The sequence below is a fragment of the Nerophis lumbriciformis genome, linkage group LG08 (genome assembly GCF_033978685.3).
Source record: "Nerophis lumbriciformis linkage group LG08, RoL_Nlum_v2.1, whole genome shotgun sequence".
Taxonomy (NCBI): domain Eukaryota; kingdom Metazoa; phylum Chordata; class Actinopteri; order Syngnathiformes; family Syngnathidae; genus Nerophis; species Nerophis lumbriciformis.
In genome coordinates this window covers 5,403,687-5,429,648 of record NC_084555.2, presented here as the reverse complement: position 1 = coordinate 5,429,648, position 25,962 = coordinate 5,403,687, and the positions used below count along the sequence as shown (strand labels likewise).

The window sequence follows — 25,962 nt, the reverse complement described above, 5'->3', positions numbered from 1 at the left end:
CCTACTTGCTGTACATATGTCATAATTCAGCAGCCAAGAGGAGCTTTTGTAACCTGTTTTGAAAATGTTTTATATTGCGCAATCGGTTTAAATCAAGAGTTGTGTTGAATCAAAAATCGAATCCAATAATCAGAATTGAATACAATTGTGTTATTTTAAGATTGACATCCCTACTAAATATATGTTTCTTTATATTGAATAGCCTCTTTCAATTGTGTGTTCTGTCACCCAGTGACAATCCATGATGATGATGGCAGGATAATGGCATCTTCATTGTTAAAACTTTGGTCCTGGTTTTCCTTTCACACAGGCGACGTTCCTCCTCTGTAAGCCTGAAGCCAGAAAAAAGTTGTTTCTCTCAAAAAGGCACACACAAAAAGCTAACTGCACTTACTTGCTTTCAGTGATACATGCACCACAGTGACATGACCTTGTGCGATTCACGGCTCGCGAGGTTTCTCATGAATAAGTAAGCACCGTGCCAAATGCTGCACCTCGGGGGTTATGTGTGTAACCCCTTTTTGCTAAACAAATTGAACATTTTCATATTTAAGCTGCGGCACAGTTTACGTACTATCTGGTTTGTAACCTACATGGCCAACATGTGCAAACATGCATCAAGATATAATATATAAACTAGCCCTATATGCATACGGTTGCCTCTGGTGCTGCACCTGTTCCGCACAGCAACACGAAACCTGAATAATGTGTCCACTACCTCCTCAGCTGCTGTCGCCTACCTCCTTTTATACTGTACATCTAGTGCAAATGTGTCCAAAGTGCGGCCTGTCGCTAATCTTTTAAAAACCTGCGGCACAATCGTTAGCGTTCTAATTCTAGCATGTTAGCTTTCTTTTAGCTAATTTTGTAGGTACTTTTTGTACTTAATTCATGCTAAGAATTTGTAACATATTTTTCAGAGGTGCACCTCAGAGTAATATACTTTAGTACTTGACCCACTAAGGGTCCATTACTATTAACTATCTGTCATTTAGCTGGGAAAACCATACCCCACTGTATGTTTATTTTGGTGTGCCTTTTTTTTTGACGCACCCCTATAATGTTATTAATTGTATCTGTCTACAGTAAAAACAAAAACAGCATCTATCTATATATTGACAGAAAAAACAAAGATATGTGTTGTTTGGGAACAGTTTTTTAATGGTTATATGTAGTAAAACTTTTCATTAACTCAACTCACCTTAAAGGGGAACTGCACTTTTTTTTGGAATTTTGCCTATCGTTCACAATCATTATAAAAGACACGACGACAGATGTTGTTTTTTATTTAATGCATTCTAACTCATAAATGAAGGTACCGTATTTTTCGGACTATAAGTCGCAGTTTTTTTCATAGTTTGGGTGCGACTTATACTCAGGAGCGACTTATGTGTGAAATGATTAACACATTACCGTAAAATATCAAATAATATTATTTAGCTCATTCACGTAAGAGACTAGACATATAAGATTTCATGGGATTTAGGGATTAGGAGTGACAGATTGTTTGGTAAACGTATAGCATGTTCTATGTTATAGTTATTTGAATGACTCTTACCATAATATGTTACTTTAACATACCAGGCACGTTCTCAGTTGGTTATTTATGCCTCATATAACGTACACTTATTCAGCCTGTTGTTCACTATTCTTTATTTATTTTAAATTGCCTTTCAAATGTCTATTGTTGGTGTTGGGTTTTATCAAATAAATTTCCCCCAAAAATGCGACTTATATATGTTTTTTTTCCTTCTTTATTATGCATTTTCGGCCGGAGCGACTTATACTCTGAAAAATACGGTAAATAGAAGTACGCTAACAGCGGCGCCTTTGGGAGGTCACTATTTTGCCCATAAAATCCAATAAAAAAAAACATCCAAAAACCACCAAAAATACTCTACCGGTACTTACATTATGTGACTTGAATATTAACCAAGTATTAGTGATATTGTTGTTATAAGCCCTAACGCAGACAAACAATCTGTAGCGGCACCCTGACCGTGAGCTTGCGTGCCAATGTTGACATGATCGACTGTTCAGATGCTTCTTTGTTTCTTTGCTCGTCAAACTTTATTTTAGATCATAAATCATGCCTCTCACCTGGATAGTAGAAGGATGAGGACATATTCCGACAAGTTGGTACACTTTGGCAGCCAATTTAGACACGAAAAGACACATGGGTCCCCTTTTATTTGTGAAGATTCTGAGTCATTCTTCATCTAAATGTGAATATATGAACATCCGAGCAGTCGGCATTCTAATGTCAGTAGACCTTGTACATTAAGTGATGTTTTATTTTGTTTGTTTGCTCTCATAAAGTCTGCAGTGAGTAGAAATCAGTGATGTACTCGGGGGAAAGTGAACGTTGTGATGCGTGTTTTTAAATGAATATTATTATAAATGTGCCGGTTACTACATTACATACCGTGTTTTTCGGACTATAAGTCGCAGTTTTTTTTCATAGTTTGGCCGGGGGTGCGACTTATACTCAGGAGCGACTTATGTGTGAAATTATTAACACATTACCGTAAAATATCAAATAATATTATTTAGCTCATTCACGTAAGAGACTAGACGTATAAGATTTCATGGGATTTAGCGATTAGGAGTGACAGATTGTTTGGTAAACGTATAGCATGTTCTATATGTTATAGTTATTTGAATGACTCTTACCATAATATGTTACGTTAACATACCAGGCACGTTCTCAGTTGGTTATTTATGCCTCATATAACGTACACGTATTCGACCTGTTGTTCACTATTCTTTATTTATTTTAAATTGCCTTTCAAATGTCTATTCTTGGTGTTGGCTTTTATCAAATACATTTCCCCCAAAAATGCGACTTATACTCCAGTGCGACTTATATATGTTTTTTGTTTTCCTTCTTTATTATGCATTTTCGGCCGGTGCGGCTTATACTCCGGAGCGACTTATACTCCGAAAAATACGGTAAATAGAAGTACGCTAACAGCGGCGCCTATGGGAGGTCACTATTTTGCCCATAAAATCCAATAAAAAAAAACATCCAAAAACCACCAAAAATACTCTACTTACATTATGTGACTTGAATATTAACCAAGTATTAGTGGTATTGTTGTTATAAGCCCTAACGCAGACGAACTATCTGTAGCGGCACCCTGACCACGATGTTGACATGATCGACTGTTCAGATGCTTCTTTGTTTCTTTGCTCGTCAAACTTTATTTTAGATCATAAATCATGCCTCTCACCTGGATAGTAGAAGGATGAGGACATATTCCGACAAGTTGGTACACTTTGGCAGCCAATTTAGACAAGAAAAGACACATGGTTCCCCTTTTATTTGTGAAGATTCTGAGTCATTCTTCATCTAAATGTGAATATATGAACATCCGAGCAGTCGGCATTCTAATGACAGTAGACCTTGTACATTAAGTGATGTTTTATTATGTTTGTTGGCTCTCATAAAGTCTGCAGTGAGTAGAAATCAGTGATGTACTGGGGGGGAAAGTGAACGTTGTGATGCGTGTTTTTAAATGAATGTTATTATAAATGTGCCGGTTACTACATTACATACCGTGTTTTTCGGACTATAAGTCGCAGTTTTTTTTCATAGTTTGGCCGGGGGTGCGACTTATACTCAGGAGCGACTTATGTGTGAAATTATTAACACATTACCGTAAAATATCAAATAATATTATTTATCTCATTCACGTAAGAGACTAGACGTATAAGATTTCATGGGATTTAGCGATTAGGAGTGACAGATTGTTTGGTAAACGTATAGCATGTTCTATATGTTATAGTTATTTGAATGACTCTTACCATAATATGTTACGTTAACATACCAGGCACGTTCTCAGTTGGTTATTTATGCGTCATATAACGTACACTTATTCGACCTGTTGTTCACTATTCTTTATTTATTTTAAATTGCCTTTCAAATGTCTATTCTTGGTGTTGGATTTTATCAAATAAATTTCCCCCAAAAATGCGACTTATACTCCAGTGCGACCTTTTTTCTTTTTTTCTTTTTTTTCCCTTCTTTATTATGCATTTTCGGCCGGTGTCACTTATACTCCGGAGCGACTTATAGTCCGAAAAATACGGTATATACTTACATCATGTTTAAAAAACCTTAAATGAGGTGTTTGGATGGTTTTTTTTACAACGCTTTATAGGTAGAATAAAGTGGATCCCTTAGGCGCCATTTCAAGCAGACTTTTGATCGCATTTATTTAATATTTAGAATGCATTAAATAAAAATTATACATCTGTTGTCATGTATATCATAATGATTGTAAACAATAGGCAAAATAAAATAAAGTCCAGTTCCCTTTAAATGTGTGTGCCTACTTTTGTGTTGGACTTCTTAGGTGAAGAAAGCAGTTATGATTTTTGTTTACAGAGTAAACAACTAAAAACTAAGGTAGTGGGCATTGTTTTCTCTAAATGCATACATTAGTCTAATTATGGCCAAGGACACACATATTTGTGGGTTTCCTGGGCTTTCTGTTTTCGATTACCCACTCTATCTTGCCTCTGATTGGTCAGTCCGTAATGTTTCGCCCTAACATTAGCCAGTTGTGACTCATCATACCAACCAATCATCATGGATTTTCTTCGTACGTATGGATGTTCTCATTCAACCAGGTCATTGTATTTTCTCTGTATTTTTTTGGCCTGGATTTGCGGTCCATTCTCTCTTTTTGTAGCCTGTGGCTTTCATGTAAGCTACCTCGCTACATGGGTTTGAAAATAGCTAAGCTACAGGAATTGCTACTCATTCAAAAAGTAGCTAAGCTACTGCCAAATTACTGGGAAATGTAGTTAAGCTACGTAGCTTCGCTACATGTAATTTGTTACTGCTCATCACTGCCTAAGTCTTTTTTTTTTGTTACTTGATGGTATCTGGCCAGCATGTTAACGGTTAGCATAATGGTTCCATTTTGGCTCATCATCATTGACAGGAAATTTCTACCAAAATTACATTTTCTAGTTTGTAAAAAAATATATATATCTATATGTAGCACTGTTTTTGAAGGTGAAAAAAACAAAATGGCATCTACGTCTGTGGAAGTCGCTTCGTAGCGGTCCCACTGACAGACACTTCACAGGACCCAGGTGTGCAAAGTTGAACAACGTTTTTAATGTACATAGATTTTCTCCAAGTCTTTCTCCCGCAGAATGTGACTTTTCAGTCACGTCCGTATCCTCTCTCCCCTCCTACTCCCGGCCGCTTACTGTTAAAGACAACAGATGATTAGATTAACACGTACCACCTGTGAAATCTAATCACCTAGCAGCTGTGTCTCGCCATCAGCACTGCCACGCCCCCGTCTGATGGTGCTTTGTCCTCAGCACCATGGACAGAGGCGGTGACCTTTGCTCCTGTAGGCAGCAGCGCTGGCTACACTTCCCTCAAAAGCGTCCTTTAATTTGTCAGTCTGTAACCCTGAGGGTAATAAAGTATGGTCACCCCTGATTAAGAGTCAGTAAAAGGTGCAGTATCTTGTAGTTTTTGACTTCCCAGTACTGTACTATTGATCGATTTACAGTTGAAATGAGGTTTATTAGAATGTGCAAACTATGAGAGGTGTGCACATTTTTGACCAAAGTGTGTTGCTTCCTTTTATGTAGAACATATCCTTGGCAAGCAAACCCTCTGCATGACAGGATTACCAGCGTATCGAGAAAATTGGCTGACTTCAGCTTCCCCTTTTTTTGCGATGAAAAGAACGTAAAAAAAATATATAATCTTTGATTCAGTGGCAGCAACACCGATGCCCCCGGCATTGAGTCTCAGGGGTCCAGGTAAGAGGCAAGAGGCAGCCCTTTAAGCCGTCTTAAGGACTCGTCGGCTTGCCCGTGTGTCGTGCCATGATAACGCCCACAACAGGGAACGTTCTTTTATCTTTTTTCTTCGCTAAATCCCACTGCTTAACTCAAACGCATTCACTTTGATGGGAGCATCAGCTAAACCGTCCCTGTAATAACGTTACAGGTGACGACCGTCGACAGGTTCCAGGGTCAGCAGAACGACTACATCATCCTCTCGCTGGTCCGCACCAAAGCTGTTGGACATCTCAGGTAAATAAAACACTTCAAGTCCCTCCAATTACTTAGATTCATGTGGCAATCTTTTTGGGTGTGTCTGAATTCTGACACAGTTACTGTAGTTACCACAGTGTACCTCAACTTGAGTGCTTTGAGATAAGAGCTCTCTATAGAATCTCCTCTCTGGTCAACAAAAGCACCATGAGGATTCTAGCGGGAACTCTCGTTCAACCCTTTTTCGATTACGCATGCACCTTTTGGTACCCTAGCACCTCCAAAACCCTCAAATCTAAACTCCAAACATCCCAGAACAAGCTAGTGAGATTACTTCTAGACCTCCACCCCAGATCCCACCTCACTCCTACCCACTTTTCCAAAGTGGGCTGGCTCAGGGTGGAGGACAGAGTAAAACAACTTGCACTGAGCTTAGTCTATAAAATCCGCTACACCTCCCTGATACCGAAGTACATGTCAAACTACTTCCTTAACGTAAATGACCGCCATAACCACAACACCAGGGGGAGCTCCACTAACCACGTTAAACCCAGATTCCGATCTAACAAAGGTCTTAACTCATTCTCTTTCTATGCCACATCAATGTGGAATGCGCTCCCAACAGGTATAAAAGAAAGGGCATCTCTATCCTCCTTCAAAACCGCAATAAAAGTACACCTCCAGGCAACTTCAACCCTAAACTAACACCCTCCCCGGATTGTTAATAATCAAATGTAAACAATCAAATGTAGATACTTTTCTTATGCCTTCTGATCTCTCTCTCTCTCTCTCTATGTCCACTACTTGCTGTACATATCCTACCAAGTCAGACCTACACTGTTACAATATCCATTTCTCTGTTCTCAATTGTTGATGACTGATGATAACAACCAAACCTACCCCCCCCCCCCCCCCCCCCCCACACACACACACACACCCCGAATTGTAAATAATGTAAATAATTCAATGTATACACCCTGATGATTATCTTGTGTGATGACTGTATTATGAGGATAGTATATATGATAGTATATATCTGTATCATGAATCAATTTAAGTGGACCCCGACTTAAACAAGTTGAAAAATGTATTCGGGTGTTACCATTTAGTGGCCAGTTGTACGGAATATGTACTTCACTGTGCAACCTACTAATAAAAGTCTCAATCGATCAATAAAAGTCTCAAAATCTCGGCTATCTTTGATGCTTGAGTTATAAGCATCCCTGCCACTAGTTGGTCTAGTGTAGAGGTCGGCAACCTTCAGCATACAAAGAGCCATTGGAGCCCATTTCCCCCCAAATAAAACCCACCTAGAGCCACGAACTCTGTTAGATTCCTAAAATGACGATAACACCACTTATAGTTTCCTTGTAAGTGCTATAGGACTTATGAAAATAAACACTTATTTGATGTATTTCTGGGTATAACGAACCAAATCATCAAAATATTTTGAATATTAGAAAAAAATACACTGTTCCTTCCCTTATTAATGAATAAAAAAATTAAAAATCAACTCATTCCAATGTTCTGAAGGCATACGACTGCGGCATATTCATTTGACTAAAAATTTAAAACAACTACCTAGTCATCAATAAAAACAGCAAATTAACAAAAATGTAAATACCGTATTTTCCGCACTATAAGGCGCACCGGATTATTAGCCGCACCTTCTATGAATTACATATTTCATAATTTTGTCCACCAATAAGCCGCCCCGGACTATAAGCCGCGCCTACGCTGCGCTAAAGTGAATGTCAAAAAAACGCTGCGCTAAAGTGAATGTCAAAAAAACAGTCAGATAGTTCAGTCAAACTTTAATAATATATTGAAAACCAGCGTTCTAACAACTATGTCCCAAAATGTACGCAAATGTGCAATCACAAACATAGTAAAATTCAAAATGGTGTAGAGCAATAGTAACATAATGTTGCTCGAACGTTAATGTCACAACACACAAAATAAACATAGCGCTCACCTTCTGAAGTTATTCTTCATTCGTAAATCCTTCGAATTCTTCGTCTTCGGTGTCCGAATTGAAAAGTTGCGCAAGCGTGGTATCCAAAATGGCCGGTTCCGTCTCGTCGAAGTCATCGGGAGTCAGTGTCGCTGTTGTTCTGTGAATCCTGCCTTCCGGAAAGCTCGGACCACAGTTGTGACCGAAATATCTGCCCAGGCATTTACGATCCACTGGCAAATGTTGGCGTATGTCGTCCGGAGCTGTCTGCCCGTCTTAGTGAAGGTGTGTTCGCCTTCGGAGCTGTGTGAAAAAAGCCACCCGGCCTCTTCGCGTAAACTTCCCTTAACCACTCGCTCATCTTTTCTTCATCCATCCATCCCTTCGAGTTAGCTTTTATGATGACGCCGGCTGGAAAGGTCTCTTTTGGCAAGGTCTTCCTTTTGAATATCACCATGGGTGGAAGTTAGCATGGCAAGCTAGAACCACAGTGAAGGATGACTTCTCATTCCCTGTGGTGCGAATATTCACCGTACGTGCTCCCGTTCCACAGTGCAGTTCACAGGAATATCAGTTGCTGTGAAATACGGTAGTAATCCGTGTGCGGATGGAGAGATTGCGTCTTTTTATGAACCGGATCCTTGTCCTTTGTAGGAGCCATTTTGTGGTCTTTACAGATGTAAACAGGAAATGAAACGTACGGTGATATCCGCGCGTTTTTTCTTCTTCTTCCGGGGGCGGGTGGTTGCTTAAAGCGCTTCCTGTTCTATGGGGGCGGGTGCTTTCCTTGGCGGTTGCTTGCGTAGAAGAAGAAGCGCTTCCTGTTCTACCGGGAAAAAAGATGGCGGCTGTTTACCGAAGTTGCGAGATCGAAACTTTATGAAAATTAATCGTAATAAAGCGCACCGGGTTATAAGGCGCACTGTTAGCTTTTGAGAAAATTTGTGGTTTTTAGGTGCGCCTTATAGTGCGGAAAATACGGTAAATAAAATGTTTCTCTTTTTTGATCCGTCCATTGCTAGGAGTTGACCGCTAAAAACAATACAATTGCATGGCAGCAAGAGATGTCGCATAAGGGCTGTGACATACATTTCCATCGACAATATATTAAAATGTGTTTTATTTTCTTATGACAAGATCCCAGAACTCTCCAAAATAACAACTGTTGAATTAAAATAAACTAAATAAAATGAAATATAATAAATCAAGTAACCGTTATTTGTTGACATTCGGTTTCAAAGCCAAAGGAGCCACAGTGGAGGCATGAAAGAGCCGCATGCGGCTCCAGAGCCGCGGGTTGCAGACCCCTGGTCTAGTGAATGTCACAGTGAACCCTGTAGGAACTGACCAAAACATATACATGTTCATATATATATATATATATATATATATATATATATATATATATATATATATACACACAGTTAGGTCCATAAATATACATTGACACAATTTTTAGTATTCCAGCTCTGTACAACACCACAATGGTCCCTTAAAAAGTGGAAGGCACATATATAATGTGTTGTAATTCCTACACCGTTCACCTGATTTGGATGTAAATACCCTCAAATTAAAGCTCAAAGTCTGCACTTAAAGCACATGTTGATTGTTTCATTTCAAATCCATTGTGGTGTTGTACAGAGCTGGAATACTGAAAATTGTATCAATGTCCAAATATTTATGGACCTAACTGTGTATATATATATGCACACACACAGTACAGGCCAAAAGTTTGGACACACCTTCTCATCATTCAATGCGTTTTCTTTATTTTCATGACTATTTACATTTTAGATTATCACTGAAGGTATCAAAACTATGAATGAGCACATGTGGATTTACAGTGTATGTGTATTAGATTAAATTAACTTATTTCAAAGGAGACAATGCAATTTCATAAAACACATGAATGACTACACATGGTTAAAAAAAGCCAGAATTAGCCAGAAGGCTAGTTTTCATCTGTAGTCCCCTGGCCATGATGTAAAAAATGCCAGTAAAATTACAATTTAAAAGAGAAAGAAAAGAAAGAGGGAGAAAAAGAAAAAAAGCACACAATACATATACAATATGATAAAAATCCACCTACTCAGTGGCCTAGTGGTGAGAGAGTCCGCCCTGAGATCGGTAGGTTGTGAGTTCAAACCCCGGCCGAGTCATACCAAAGACTATAAAAATGGGACCCATTACCTCCCTGCTTGACACTCAGCATCAAGGGTTGGAATTGGGGGTTAAATCACCAAAAATGATTCCTGGGCGCGGCATCCCTGCTGCCCACTGCTCCACTCACCTCCCAGGGGGTGAACAAGGGGATGGGTCAAATGCAGAGGACTAATTTCACCACACCTAGTGTGTGTGTGACAATCATTGGTACTTAAACTTTTGTGTCATTTACCAATTGCAGGGGGCATGCTCAGCTACATTGTGGTGACTGCAATCGTGCACTTGTAGTCTTTACCTAATATGTAACAAAAGGCTTGTTGACTCTTCTAGAACTTCATGTGTGCAGTTGTCCACTTTATTCTGATTGGCTGCTTGGACAAGCAGGGACGCCAAAAACATTCCTGCCCTGTCAAGTGTTGTTTTTTTTACTATTTTGGGACGTCCTCCCGACATGCTGCTGAGTCCTGTCTGATAGTCCTCTTTTTTTCCTGGCTCTCTCCTCCTGGCAATTTGCTGCCGTGACAACCACAGGGGGCACAGCCGACCATATGACAAGTCCAGCCTTGCTTTAATGGTGGGGGTTAGGGGAGTGTATCTCACACACACACACACACACACACACACACACACACACACACACACACACACACACACACACACACACACACACACACACACGGGTCTGACAGGGATTCACAGACACGCTGTGACTTCAACACACATACTGGTCCACTTTGCCCTGGTGTGTCACTGCACTGCCCAGGTGGGCGTCTCTCGGTCCATGCCACAGGCTATCCAGCTTTTTGATTGGCTCTTTTCCTTCCAGTACTGCCTTCTCATTGGTTACGGCTGTTGTGTTTGTCTCTGTGGAAATGTTCAGCTTGTTTTTTTTTCTTTCCCCCATTAAGTTTTTTTTAATTCTTTAATGTAGTTGCAAGTGTGCATAAATTAGAACAGCATCTTCTCCCATTTACATTGAACTCATCACGCATGCAGCCACCATTAATCCTCTTAATCAGATGGACACATTCCACTTTTTTGGACAGCACGCTCAATCTTCTTTCCCTTTTAAATACTCTTCTGACATCCTCCAAACGCAAGATGTGGTTGGTAATGAGCCTCATTCACACAGCTGCATGAAAACACAACGAGAATGTCATTCAGATGAGCCTCAAGGCGGAATTATCCTCAATTGGACCCGCGCCAGATTGTCTTCGCTCTTAGATAACCATTTCCTGCTTCGTCCTCCTGCCATTTAGGCGCAATGTGCACCTTTCCTCCCAACGTGACCTAGTTTGGACTATTGACGGTCCTCTTTTGATGGTATTAAACTGAATGCTGATTTATGGACCAGAACTGAGCGCAATACTGTGCTGCAACCAGCAGAGGCGCCGTTGATTTGGTGTGTTGCTATACAAACAACATGACGTCAACTGCGAGAACTACTTTCACTTTAAATCCAAAATCCTCATTGAAACTGACATGGAAACAGGAATTCGGAACACCTAGAGCAGTGGTTCTTAACCTGGGTTCGATCGAACCCTAGTGGTTCGGTGAGTCGGGCTCAGGGGTTCGGCGTAGGTCAAGACACACCCGAATCATCGTGTGAATAAAAACTTCTCCCTACCGGCGTATTACCAATACGGCAACAGCAGAAGTCAGACTGATTTGCAGGTGTGTAATTTGTTGTGAGTTTATGCACTGTGTTGGTTTTGTTGTTTGAACAAGGTGATGTTCATGCACGGTTCATTTTGTGCACCAGTAAAAAAAAACATGGTAACACTTTAGTATGGGGAACATATTCACCATTAATTAGTTGCTTATTAAGATGCAAATTAGTAACATATTGGCTCTTAACTAGTCATTATTAAGTACTTATTAATGCCTTATTCGGCATGGCCTTATGATAACCCTAACCCTCTAACCCTGGCCCTAACCCTCTAACCCTAACCCTAACCAAATAACTCTAAATTAAGTCTTTGTTACTTAGAATATGTTCCCCATACTAAAGTGTTACCAAAAATCATATAACTTTGTCTTGAATTTGAATTTTATTTTTCACTAAAGAAGGGTTCGGTGAATGCGCATATGAACCTGGTGGGGTTCGGTACCTCCAAAAAGATTAAGAACCACTGACTTAGAGATTGGGGAGGAGTGCAAGTACGATACCAATAACTTAATATGTATTTTTTTTTTTTAGATGTAAATTTAACTGGAGTTTTTTGCACACCATTCTTTGCGGCAGTTTCTTTATCAGCAGGCGTTTTCGTGGGCTTTCAAAACATCGTCGTAGCGATGCTGGCATGTCAGGTGGCTAATAAGGTTTGATGTGTTGATGCGGGATGTTTTTATTTGTCACATTTTGCACAAGTAGCACAAGAAAAGTCTTCTTCGACGCCATGTTTGTATACAGTGAGTTCAGGGTAAGTTCACGACAGCGTGGCAGAGGTATAAGTAAAGGAGCACTTGTTTTGCTCACCCTAACCCACCTAATGCCTCTTTGAAAATTTTTTTTTTACTTATCGGAGCTGATTTTTTTAGTGTATTAGGTTTGTATCGATATTAGGGCTTTAGCTATTGATTATTTTAGTAATTGAGTAATGTATCAATAAGTACAGTCATTCTTGAACTAGTGGTACGCCAAATAATCACTTAATTCAGGGGTGTCAAACAGCGGGCCGGATCAGGCCCGCGAACAGGTTTTATCCGGCCCGCGGGATGAGTTTGCTAAGTATAAAACGAGCCAACATTTTTGAATGAAAGAAACTGTTGTTCTAAACGTGTCCACTAGATGTCACAATAGCAAATCTATGTATGTTTGTAGATGATGCTACATATAGGGATGATACTCAAAACTGGTTTTCCCGGTTGTTCGATAAGAGAAGAACCGAGTCCTCGTACTCGAATCCCTTTTTGAGAACCGGTACGCGTTATCAAGACCACTATAGTAAAGAAAAACAGTTGGTTCTTTATTTCTTTATTTCAATAAAGAAATAAAGTGCAAAAATGTCAAAGCATCATAATAAACAGTTATGTCAAATAGCAGAAGTGCACTTTTTGGAGAGCTGTATTATTTTCAGTTTTGTGCCCAAGGGACTGATTTTATGTAACACTATATATTTATTTATACACCTATGGTGATCACAGAGACAGGTTGTTTTTGTGTTACTGTATATATTTGTTTTTCTGAAAAATCCCACTTAATATACTTTTATTTTATTTTTTTAGGGGGGTAACAGTCAATATTTATTTATTTATTAGATTTATTTTTTTCTTATATAGTAAAAGTGAGCTTTTGTTAAACCAAATATTGTGTGTTTTTTTCCATATACAACAACCTATCTGGACTCGATAAGAGAATCGATAAGGAATCGGTTCGATAAGAGGATTCGATAATTGGCTTAAACTCAATAATTTCTTATCAACATCAGATATGTAAAAAAAAAAAAAAACACATGCGTTTAGAGCACCAATCGAGGAAAATGAGCAAACTACATAAATAACATCCTGTAATTAGATTTTGATGTATATTTTTTTTATCTTGATGGATTGAAAATTAACACATGTGATGAGGTGGCGACTTGTCCAGGGTGTACCCCGCCTTCCGCCCGAATGCAGCTAGGCTCCAGCGACCCCAATGCGTATTTGAGTTGAAATAAACAAAAACATTCTCCTAGCCACAAACTTCATGATTTTTGTAATAAATGCACATCATCAACATTGAAGTTGCACTATCAATAACAAATACAATCCCACAGATCACAGCACTCACACACCACCGCTCTCACGTGCGCTCTATTGCAGCAGCCCTGTCTGCGTGTTTAAAGTTCCTCACACTCCGTGTGGTCTGGATTTTATGCATTTTTATTTGTTATTCCCAAAGGATTATTTGAAGCAAACAAATGTAAATCAATGTTTTTTTCTTAATTAAAAAGCCCGAATCGGTATGACGTCCTAATTCTTTATATCAGTCCAAACATTTTTGTGCACCCCTATAAAATACGCAAATCCAAAAAGATTGATGGTGCAAAAGTTTTATTGATATGTCTACATGTAAAAATATGTGTAGAAATAAATATAAGCACTAAATTGGAATTAAAGCCAACATAAAATGGAGCGATAAAAGGAAATGGTGGAAAAATAACAAAATAAAAACACAAAAATCTACTTTTTATTTTTAATTCATGCCACCATTTTACTCACAAACCAGCTGCAATGAAAACAAAACATGTAGACTTTATTATACATTTCAGGCAAATTTCCCAGCTAGTCCACTTCTGTCATGAGTTTGAAGTGGAAAACATTCCTCCTCCGCGCGTCATGTGACCCTCCTCACAATTCCTTCACTCGCTCCTCTAATCCCTTTTAGTTGAAGTGAAGGCAGGACAAGTGACCCACTATATCCTCTGTCTGGCCTCCATTCCATTTATTTTCATGACAGCGTCCATTTCTGTCCCCTTCCGTCCTTGCACAAGCTCTAATGGCCACCTTGACGAAGTAACAAGCATGTTATTTGTGTCACGTTAGAGATGTGAGGCGTCTGGTGGTGGCCATGTCCAGAGCCCGGCTGGGCCTGTACATCTTCGCCCGGGTGGCGTTGTTCCAGAACTGCTTTGAGCTGACGCCCGCCTTCAACCAGCTGACCGAGCGCCCGCAGCAGCTTCACATCCGAGCGCACGAGTACTACAACCAGGAGCAGCCGGTACGTACACGCACAGCCACGAAGCACCTTGCGCACAATCTGGAGGCGCTGGCATTTTTATACCTTTCTGTAGAAACTGCGCCGACAAGAAATAATGATATTATGTTATTGGGATAGAAAGAGGAACATTGCCGAGAATTTCAGGATGAAGTCATTCATTTCTCTGCCTTTTTCTGTGCAAATGACATCAAGCGTTGGGGGATGAAATTGACCTGATCCAGGCATGTGATTTTTCCGTCTAAAGTCGGAATTCCGTCTTTTTTAATCTCGGGGGGGGGGGGAATTATCTCCCGTTTTTCCGGTTTTTTTTCCGACCCTAAATCAAGATTCGAGACGTAGTTTATATTACGCCGTAGTTGATTGGTCGATATGTTCCTTGTGACCAATTGTCAGGTTCAAACACTGATGACATCTATTAATCAGACAAGAAGCAAGGAATCAATCAGAGACTGAGTTCAATTTAGCTCATGAGGAGAACGCATGGAGCCGGACCCTTAGTCACAGTCTCGCCCTACGCTCTATGGTCCAGCTGTTGCATCCCTCTTTTTATTCAGGAGTTCCACAGTCAGCAATACTAAGGCTGCCTCTAAAAGGAGTGGTCACATATTTTATGCAAAGCAGGTCCAGGACGCGCGATACGTGACGGAATGTTCTGGGGGCCTTGTGCTTTCGCCCCGTCACCGCTTCGTCTGCGTGTTGGAATCTTATCTTGTTGAGGTCCTTGAAGTCTCTGCCTTGTCCGTGTGCCGTCATCCCATCTTCGCTGAAGTCGGTTGAAGTCCTTGGCTGCTCAAACAAAGATAACATCTACAGCTGAGGCCACCCCTCAGACAAGAAGTATTTGCCCTTGCTCACATTAGAAAAAGTCCAACTTGAGCACAATAGCTAAATAACTAAAGCAACGGACTTTAAGCATACTAAAGTTAGTGTGATAATATATACATAATTATTCTAACACCAATCAGGACATCTGTTATGAATGATGACGTTAATAACGTCATCATTCATAATGGTTATTACCGCCATTTTCCATATGCAAACGATGTCGGTTCTCGAGAGAAAGGACGCTTTACGAGTAAACGAAATTGATAAACATGTCAAAAATAAGTTTCGATGGGACTGGATGGAAAGGGAAATCACTGATACTGTTGGGAAGAAGGAAGTTACGACTTTGTTCGGTGATTTTATTTGGAAAATCGATCGTCCCGGAAAGGTTTTGTGCACGTGGTGTCATGATAATATTGACTATGGATCACGAGGTTTCAAGGCTTTGGAAGTACACGCGAAACGCCAAAAACATATGAAACAACTTGAAGCAAGGTATGTTCTATTAATGATGTTTTCATGTCTTTAAACACTAAAATATTTTCTTCAAATGGTGCTGTCTTTGTTAATTTTAGCATGTTAAATTGGTGAAAAACCAGGAGCTTCGGGGGGCGTCGCCCAGACCCTCGGAAATGTTTTCAGTCTTTTTCATTGTGGTCAAATCACATGCCTGCTGATCACTTTCCACCTTTGGGAGTTGCTATCAGAAGCATTTTTCTTACTGCCTGTAAAAGCCGACATTTTCTCATTTCCAAGATCTGTGTCAAACGGCGCTAAGACGAAATGTTGAAGACAAATCTTTTGCCAACTTCTGATCCCACGTACTTTTCCCACTGCCCGTAAATCTGTCATTGTTTTCCTTGCTGCTGTTCTGTGTAACACAGAATAGGGTAAAGAAGTTGGCCTGGAAATGTCTTCCGCCAACCAATTTAGCATCATAAGCAGGGATGGGTTCCAAATTCTGCCCTTTTTTAAAGGTACCAAATGAATTTTCTCAGTACTAATGGGTATCGTATAGAGATGTCCGATAACATCGGACTGCTGATGTTATCGGCCAATAAATGCTTTAAAATGTAATATCGGAAATTATCGGTATCGGTTTCAAAATTATCGGTATCGGTTTCAAAAAGTATAATGTATGACTTTTTATAACGCCGCTGTGTACACGGACGTAGGGAGAAGTGCAGAGCGCCAATAAACCTTAAAGGCACTGCCTTTGCGTGCCGGCTCAGTCACATAATATCTACGGCTTTTCACACACACAAGTGAATGCAAAGCATACTTGGTCAACAGCTATACAGGTCACATGTCCCAAATTCCAAGCTGCTGTTTTGAGGCATGTTAAAAAAAAGAATGCACTTTGTGACTTCAATAATAAATATGGCAGTGCCATGTTGGCATTTTTTTCCATAACTTGAGTTGATTTATTTTGGAAAACCTTGTTACATTGTTTAATGCATCCAGCGGGGCATCACAACAAAACTAGGCATAATAATGTGTTAATTCCACGACTGTATATATCGGTTGATATCGGAATCGGTAATTAAGAGTTGGACAATATCGGATATTGGCAAAAAAAGCCATTATCGGACATCTCTAGTACCAAATGAATGTTGTCAGTACTAACGGGTATCGATTTATGTAAAATCAAACTACATATTTCAATACCGGAGTGGTTGCAGAGTCGACTGGCTCAAATATTTGGCGGGAAAACAAGCACTAAGAGCGGACTCAGGCCATGTCCACACGAACATGGAGAGTTTCAAAAACACATATTTGGGGTTAAAACAATCTCCATCCACACAAGTGAAGTTTCAAAAGTGTCTCTGTCTACACACAAACACATACACCTGCTGTCATGCACATTTTGTCCAATCAGAAGCCTGAAAAAAAGCAGCAATATCTGACTTGGTGGCATTACACCTCCTATTATGTTTATTTTGATATGCTTTAAATGTAGAATGACATGTACATTATCTTTAAAACCAGCCTGCACGTACACACAGCCCTGGGAACATTATTAAAGAGTGAATGCACGCCTTTGCTGCTGAAACCCAACACTCAAAGAATTATAACGTGTTCAGCAACATGGTGATGTAGTACATGTGCAGTGAAGTGTACATTATTTCTAAAAAAAAATGCATGTTTAAGGGAATTAAGCATTTAATCATGGCATGGTACATGTTCAATGAAGTGTATATTGTCTTTAACATCAGTACACACTACAAGGTGGACGCTTCATTGTTTTTTCCTAAAATGGAAGCAAGACACGTAAGTTAACTTCATGATTTGTCGTTAAACAAGGACTAAAAACAGAAGATAATTTTGCATCTTTCTTATGACAGAGCGAACAGTCTTGCTTGTCAAAGTTGTTCCATCTGGTGGAGGTCCGACAGTGATCGTATCCAAAACAGCTGACTGTCATTAGCGCCGACGGGAGTGTCTTTTTTTGTATTAATGTTGAGTGAAAAGAGCAGCATGTTTACATTCAAACATACATTAAGTCCTCTTATAGTGTGTTTAAATGCAGCAAGGCAGTGTTGTTGAGCTTGGAAATGACAGCGCACAACCGTGACGTCATCACAAGTCTCCGTTTGTGCCGTGTACACGCATACGCTGAGCGGAGAGTTTTGGATCTCTACGCTTTGGCCAGCATTTGCAAAAGTCTGCGTTTTTAAAGACAACGGTATGCGTCTGCATGTGGACAAGAAGCCTAAACGCAGAGATAAGTATGCGTGTATTAATTATCTTTCGTCTTTCGAAAAGATTGTACGCCTCCACTTTTATTTGGACTTTCCCTAATTACATGGCAACAGCTGTTTCTAAAGGGACAGGGGTCGTAAACAGCCGCTGCCTTTGGTCACAAAACAGTTCAAAGAAAAGGTGCCTGGAGGGGAGTCAGGCCCTGCCTCCCCTCCGCTTTGTAGATCTCGGGTCATGTGGTTCTGTGTAAAAAAATTATCTTGGCATTTTTTGCGACGTGCGTGAATTTTAGTGAAGAAGTAGTCATTGAGGATGTTGACTCCGCCCCCTCGCCCTGACCCCCATCTCGTCTCTTGACTCTACTAATCCCGCCTCTATATTCTGAATGGCATCTTCATTCCCCTCTTCCCCCTCTGCTCTCAAGTCTTACGGAAGATTTAGTCGAAGGTCCCCACTCTGTTCACAGCATTCTGCACGCTGGGGAAAGTACCAGGCCCCGGCTATAATTAACCCCCCCTCAAGCCCTCCAAGGTCAGATGCCGAAGCCCATGGACTGGGTCGTCTAGTCCAACATGTCTGGCGTGGCAATACCCCCCTTGGTCTCTGACACTTCTTGTGACTGGCGAGTGTCCGCTCCCTCCTGGGGGGGTGCAGCTTGTTTGGGCACACACATGCGGCCCTCGCTCTCCTCCAGCCAGTAACCACCATCACACACACACATACACACACACACACACACACACACCCTCCTGCTGCTTCTACACACAGATGCAGATTACAAGTCCCAAGGCGTCTGGCATATTCTGCAGAACTGTCACGTGAACAAACAAAGTGATGTTTAGTGAAGAAAACGTGGTCATTTTATTTAGGAACAAGTATATTGCGCAACACAGTGACAACAGAACCAAGGTTGTAATTAGAGATGTCAGATAATGGCTTTTTTGCCGATATTGTCCAACTCTTAAAGGGGAACATTATCACAATTTCAGAATGGTTAAAACCATTAAAAATCAGTTCCCAGTGGCTTAATATATTTTTCGAAGTTTTTTTCAAAATTTTACCCATCACGCAATATCCCTAAAAAAAGCTTCAAAGTGCCTGATTTTAACCATCGTTATATACACCCGTCCATTTTCCTGTGATGTCACATAGTGAAGCCAATACAAACAAACAAGAACAGCAAGCTATAGCGACATTAGCTCGGATTCAGACTCGGATTTCAGCGGCTTAAGCGATTCAACAGATTACGCATGTATTGAAACGGATGGTTGTAGTGTGGAGGCAGGTAGCGAAAACGAAATTGAAGAAGAAACTGAAGCTATTGAGCCATATCGGTTTGAACCGTATGCAAGCGAAAACGACACGACAGCCAGCGACACGGGAGAAAGCGAGGACGAATTCGGCGATCGCCTTCTAACCAACGATTGGTATGTGTTTGTTTGGCATTAAAGGAAACTAACAACTATGAACTAGGTTTACAGCATATGAAATACATTTGGCAACAACATGCACTTTGAGAGTGCAGACAGCCCAATTTTCATCAATTAATATATTCTGTAGACATACCCTCATCCGCGCTCTTTTCCTGAAAGCTGATCTGTCCAGTTTTGGAGTTGATGTCAGCAGGCCAGGGAAGCTAGGGTCGATAGCTCGCTCGTCTGCGGGAACAAACTGCCGCCATTGCTTGCCGTGCTACCGAGGTCCTTTGTCCCTGAATTGCTCACACACTCCGGCAGATTCAATGGGGGTCTGGCGGCAGATTTCTTTGACTTTATCGTTGGAAATGCATCTGCTTTGAGTGTCGCAGGATATCCACACATTCTTGCCATCTCTGTCGTTGCATAGCTTTCGTCGGTAAAGTGTGCGGAACAAACGTCCAATTTCTTGCCACTTTCGCATCTTTGGGCCACTGGTGCAACTTGAATCCGCCCCTGTTCGTGTTGTTACACCCTCCGACAACACACCGACGAGGCATGATGTCTCCAAGGTACGGAAAACAGTCGAAAAAACGGAAAATAACAGAGCTGATTTGACTCGGTGTTTGAGAAAATGGCGGATTGCTTCCCAATGTGACGTCACAACGCTCCGAGAGCGAATATTAGAAAGGTGTTTAATTCGCCAAAATTCACCCATTTAGAGTTCGGAAATCGGTAAAAAAAATATATGGTCTTTTTTCTGCAACATCAAGGTATATATTGACGCTTACATAGGTCTGGTGATAATGTTCCCCTTTAATTACCGATTCCAATATCAACCGATATATACAGTCGTCGAATTAAGACATTATTATGCCTGATTTTGTTGTGATGCCCCGCTGGATGCATTAAACAATGTAACAAAGTTTTCCAAAATAAATCAACTCAAGTTATGGAAAAAAAATACCAACATGGCACTGCCATATTTATTATTGAAGTCACAAAGTGCATTCTTTTTTTTTTTAACATGCCTCAAAACAGCAGCTTGGAATTTGGGACATGCTCTCCCTGAGATAATCCTGATACCCACTACAACTATGGTATTTTTTTTAAACATGCCTCAAAACAACAGCTACAAAAACAATGAAGGCACACAGCTTCTGTCCAGAGTATACTAGAGTAATAAAGTAAACAATAACATCCTCCTTTAGTGCAAGACTGCCGGGTATACTGTAAAACAGGAAATTATAAACTGGACTCACATCCATCTTCCGCTTGTATTCATCGTGTATCTCCTTGAAGAGGTGGGAGATCAAATTGCTCGTATTAAAGGAAGACGTCTTGGTTCCTCCTCGCATAACCAACTTTTTGCAGTCATTGCAAATTGCCAGTTTTTTATCCGTCAGAGACACTTTAAAATAATCCCAAACCATAGAAATGGTGTCGTTAGTCAGTCACCGAGCGAGCTTGCTTGTTAGCCACGGCTCCAGCACCGGCAACAACACACTCTTGTTGTTGTTATGCTGCGCTCGCGGCGGTTTGATGAGGTCATCAAGCGTCGCCAGTAAACGTCTCATGCTGAAGATGTCAACTCCTGTGTTGTGTGTGGGAGAGGTGACTGGAAGACGCAACTGCTCTGTACTGCTTCCTACGTCCGTGTTTTACCGGATAAGTACCGCTCCGTACAGCGGCGTTTTAAAAAGTCATTAATTTTACTTTTTGAAACCGATACCGATAATTTCCCATATTACATTTTAAGCATTTATCGGCAGGCCGATATTATCGGACATCTTTAGTTGTAATGGCAATAGAGGGATAGTTGCTCAGTCAGCATTAATTTGTGTTTTTATTACGAAAAATTTGACACTGAATTTTGTAAACACAAAAATTTTTACCAGAAGTGGCTATTGAGTTTTGAAGCAACATATTTCTACTCTGGATTTTTTTTTTATACACTAAATTTCTAAAACACTGTATTTTAACCAGTGTTGGGTTAGTTACTGAAAACCAGTAACTAGTTAGTTACTAGTTACTTTATTTCAAAAGTAACTCAGTTACTTACACCAAAAAGTAATGCGTTACTGTGAAAAGTAACTATTTAGTTACTTCTTCTACTTTTTTTTTTTTTAAAGCTCCCATTAATGCCCCTTTAGCCTTCATTTCAGTACTGTTATTGCACTGGAGAATAATACAATCTGTTGATCAACTTGACATACATTTGCATCACTGAACTCTGCTAAGCAGACAAAGATATGTTTCAAAGGACCAATTTATTTCAGGCCAGAGCAAATTGACAAAACTATTTTAAATAGCTGCAACATAACATACATAAGTAACAAACAGCATAATAACAACATAGCTGTAAACCTGGCTTCACCTAAGGAAGGCACACGTGACATACACAGAGCCTAACCAGGCAGATTTGAATTGTTGTTTTGGGCAGGAGACGGGATCTTTGATCCAAGACACAACTTACATTTAACTAAAATGTTCTTTTCTTTGTGCTCGACAAAAGAAAATAAATGAGAATATCTCATACTTGCCAATCCTCCCGAATTTCAGTGCCTCTCCCTGGGACAACCATTCTCCCAAATTTCTCCCGATTTCCAGCCGGACTTAAGGCACGCCCCTCCAGGTCCGTGCGGATCTGAGTGAGGACAGCCTGTCGTCACGTCCGCTTGGCCAACCAAAAAGTAACCACAGAACACTATACCGTATAGTCGTATAGTGTTCTGTGGTTACTTTTTGGTTGGCCAACGGTTTACGTTGTATTGCGCACCCCCCTCCCCTCCCCTTCCCACACCCAGACACACACGCACACACAGAGAGCGCAGAGGAAGAATCAGAAGCATGTCACTGCTTCGCTGCAATAAAACACTCAGATCTTCTGTTTCTAGCCGATACTACATAAAAAATAACGTAAAATAACGCAGTAACGCATCATGTAGTAACGGTAACTGAGTTACTGAATATAAAAAATAACGCGTTAGATTACTAGTTACCGCCGAAACTAACGGCGTTACAGTAACGCGTTACTTTGTAACGCGTTTGTCCCAACACTGATTTTAACAAACTGAATTTTTCAACAAATTTTGCTCACACATTTCTATTAAAAAAAAAAAAAAAAAATTGTCAGCAAAATTTGATGTAAATAATTCAGTTCGCCAAATTTCAATGCAAAAAAAATCAGTTACATAAATTCAGTGTTTTAAAAAAAAAAAAAAGACAAAAATGAACCTCCATTGTGAGCAGGTGTACACCAGCAGTGAGGGGCAACTACTCGCCTACTACTTGCTGACATACCGTATTTTCCGGACCATAGGGCGCACCGGATTATAAGGCGCACTGCTGATGAATTGTCTATTTTTGATCTTTTTTCATATATAAGGCGCACCGGATTATAGGGCGCATTATAGGGGTCATATTATTATTATTTTTTTCTAAATTTAAAACACTTCCTTGTGGTCTACATAACATGTAATGGTGGTTCTTTGGTCAAAATGTTGCATAGATGATGTTTTACAGATCATCTTCAAGCCGCTTTCTGACAGTCGCTTCAGGATGCGCCGTTTTGTGGGCGGTCTTATTTACGTGGCTCACCTTCGGCAGCGTCTTCTCCCCGTCATCTTTGTTGTAGCGGTGTAGCGTGCAAGGACGGGAGTGGAAGAAATGTCAAAAGATGGAGCTAACTGTTTTAATGACATTCAGACTTTACTTCAATCAATAACGGAGCAGCATCTCCTCATCTGGAAACAACCCGTGAAAAACCGTCCGACCGGAACTCTTATAGCTAAAGTTATTTGGGTGAATAATGTATACTCACTACACCGGTATGTTTTAGTGCTTTCATGGCAAGTTTACTGACAGATATAAGTAAGAACTTTACACTACTTTATATTAGAAATGGCAACAGCGGAGGATGAATGTCCCATAACAAGAAGATAGAGAAAAATTGGTTTATCGACTACGGCAGGATGTGCGCAATTTTTCAGGTTTTATGCAGATCCCAAATACAGATCAGAAGCTAAGAAAAGTTGCTTTTGCACAATATTGCGAAACAAAACACCAGATAATATGTCTTACCTTATACACACACCATAATAATACTCCTATGTTGAAGCACAGTACAATCCACAAAGCGGTGTGGCTTCATAGCTTACCAAAGTCGTACTAAAACATTTTGATGGATTTTTGAGCACCGTGTGTAATGTTCTAGATTTTCAATGGAACATATAAAATGTTGGTGTTGTTTACTTGAGTCATGATGTAGCCTACACGTATTTCTTATGTTTGACTGCCATCTACTGGTCACACTTATCATTTCACCATGTACCAAATAAAATTGCTTCGAGGTTGGTAAGCAAAACCAGAATTATTCCGTACATCAGGCGCACCGGTTTATAAGGCGCACTGTCGAGTTTTGAGGGAGAAAAAAAAGATTTTAAGTGCGCTTTAAAGTAAAATACGGAATCTTAACTGCATTATGCCTGCTATTTGAATTCTTTAAAGTTTCGCAATATTTACTTTCCCTAGTAATTAATTACATTTATTAAAGAGTAATTCCTTTAGTAATTCAATTATCGTTCTGGTAAAGTAACGAGTAACTATAATTATGTAATTTTCAGAACCCAGCCTTGCTAACATCTTTTGTGTGTATGTCGTATAAAAATGTTAACCTATAAAAACACCATGTTGTCATGTTGCTGCTGACGTTTATTTCACATTCTGGGTTTTTTAGCTGAAGAGTTGAGCAAAGCTAAATGTTTTTTAAGGAAGATTGGAGATTATATTTTACTTTTATTATATTAATTTCAAGGCTTTTTCTTTGTTATCTCAAAACACCTCTTAAGTTGGGATCCTAGTATGCAACATCTACTTTTCTTACTTGTTGGATCCTGTTTTCCTGCATTTGGGATCCCCATCAGTCCCAAAAATGTAAAATCAAGGCACAGTGGAGATATTTGGTTACGTCAACGGATATTTCCATTTATGGGTTAGTTTATGGGTCAAACTATATTGGGATATGAGTTTTGATCCATGTGGCCCAGCCCTACACCCGTGTTAGTGTCAGGGATGTCTGTGTTTGAGTGTTAGTCGGCCTTATGATGACATTGTGTTTATATTCATGTACATTGTTGCAGTCTTAATAATGAAATGGTGATATTTGAGACTTTTCCACATTGCTACTAATGCTACAAAATTGTTGTGCTACTTATTTCTTTCATTTAGTGGTGCTACGAGGGAAAAAGCTAAGTGTGTGTCAAAAAACAGTCTACTTTGAACAAATAAATGCCTTGCCCCAAATCATTTTTTATTAAAAGTTAGTACCAAACTTGATCTTTTTTTAACTCTGTTGCTAACTGAAAGGGAAAAACCCAAAGAAGCATGGACGTTGCTAAATGCTTTATGCAGTTCAGCACATAAAAGCTACTTAGTGAAAGTCATTAAGTGTGGGAAAATAATTCCCTGAGGGTCCCTGAAGGCATCACCTCCTTTAATGAAGTATGCGAGCACAGACACGTTCCTGTTTGTTGATCTTACATTTGTATTCATTTGTGTGTTTCAAACAATACTTTTTCACTCTGTTGAAGGTCTACCAGCACGCTTTTCTTCTTCTTCACCTCAGCATTTTCACTTCTTGGATGTGTTTGTCCCCCCCAGAGAGACGCGTCAGAGCGCCCAGACCAAATAGTGCAGAACATGCCGGAGATGGCCAACCTGGTGTACAGTATGTACATGCACATGATGCAGACCTCACACAAGTACAGACAGGTAACACACACACACACACACAAACACACACATTTAAACTGCTCATTTTTTTAGACTAAATGTCTGACATGTCTTCTCATTGACAAATAGAAATAATAATTTCCAAGGTCAAACTGCGGCTGTCATAAAAGCTTCATTAACCTAAAAGTGATTTATTTGGCGTTTAAAAGTAAACATAAGATAAATACTGTTAAAAGTCACACACTCATTTTATCTTAATCTACTAAAAACCTCTTCAATTGACGTCAGGTAAAGGTGAACCTAACACATCTTAAAGTGTAAAAGGAACACACACACACACACACACACATATATATATATATATATATATATATATATACAAACCCCGTTTCCATATGAGTTAGGAAATTGTGTTAGATGTAAATATAAATGGA

At 39.9% G+C, this 25,962-nt stretch overlaps 1 protein-coding gene across 1 annotated transcript in view; it reads left to right on the top strand.

Annotated features, from left to right (window-relative positions):
* The window catches only part of aqr (aquarius intron-binding spliceosomal factor), a 132,531-nt gene that overhangs the window by 101,341 nt on the left and 5,228 nt on the right, over positions 1–25,962 (top strand). The window contains exons 33-35 of the mRNA XM_061968174.2: positions 5,987–6,072; positions 14,678–14,852; positions 25,457–25,567. Coding sequence (XP_061824158.2) covers positions 5,987–6,072; positions 14,678–14,852; positions 25,457–25,567 — 372 coding nt within the window. The remainder of the gene's footprint in view (positions 1–5,986; positions 6,073–14,677; positions 14,853–25,456; positions 25,568–25,962) is intronic.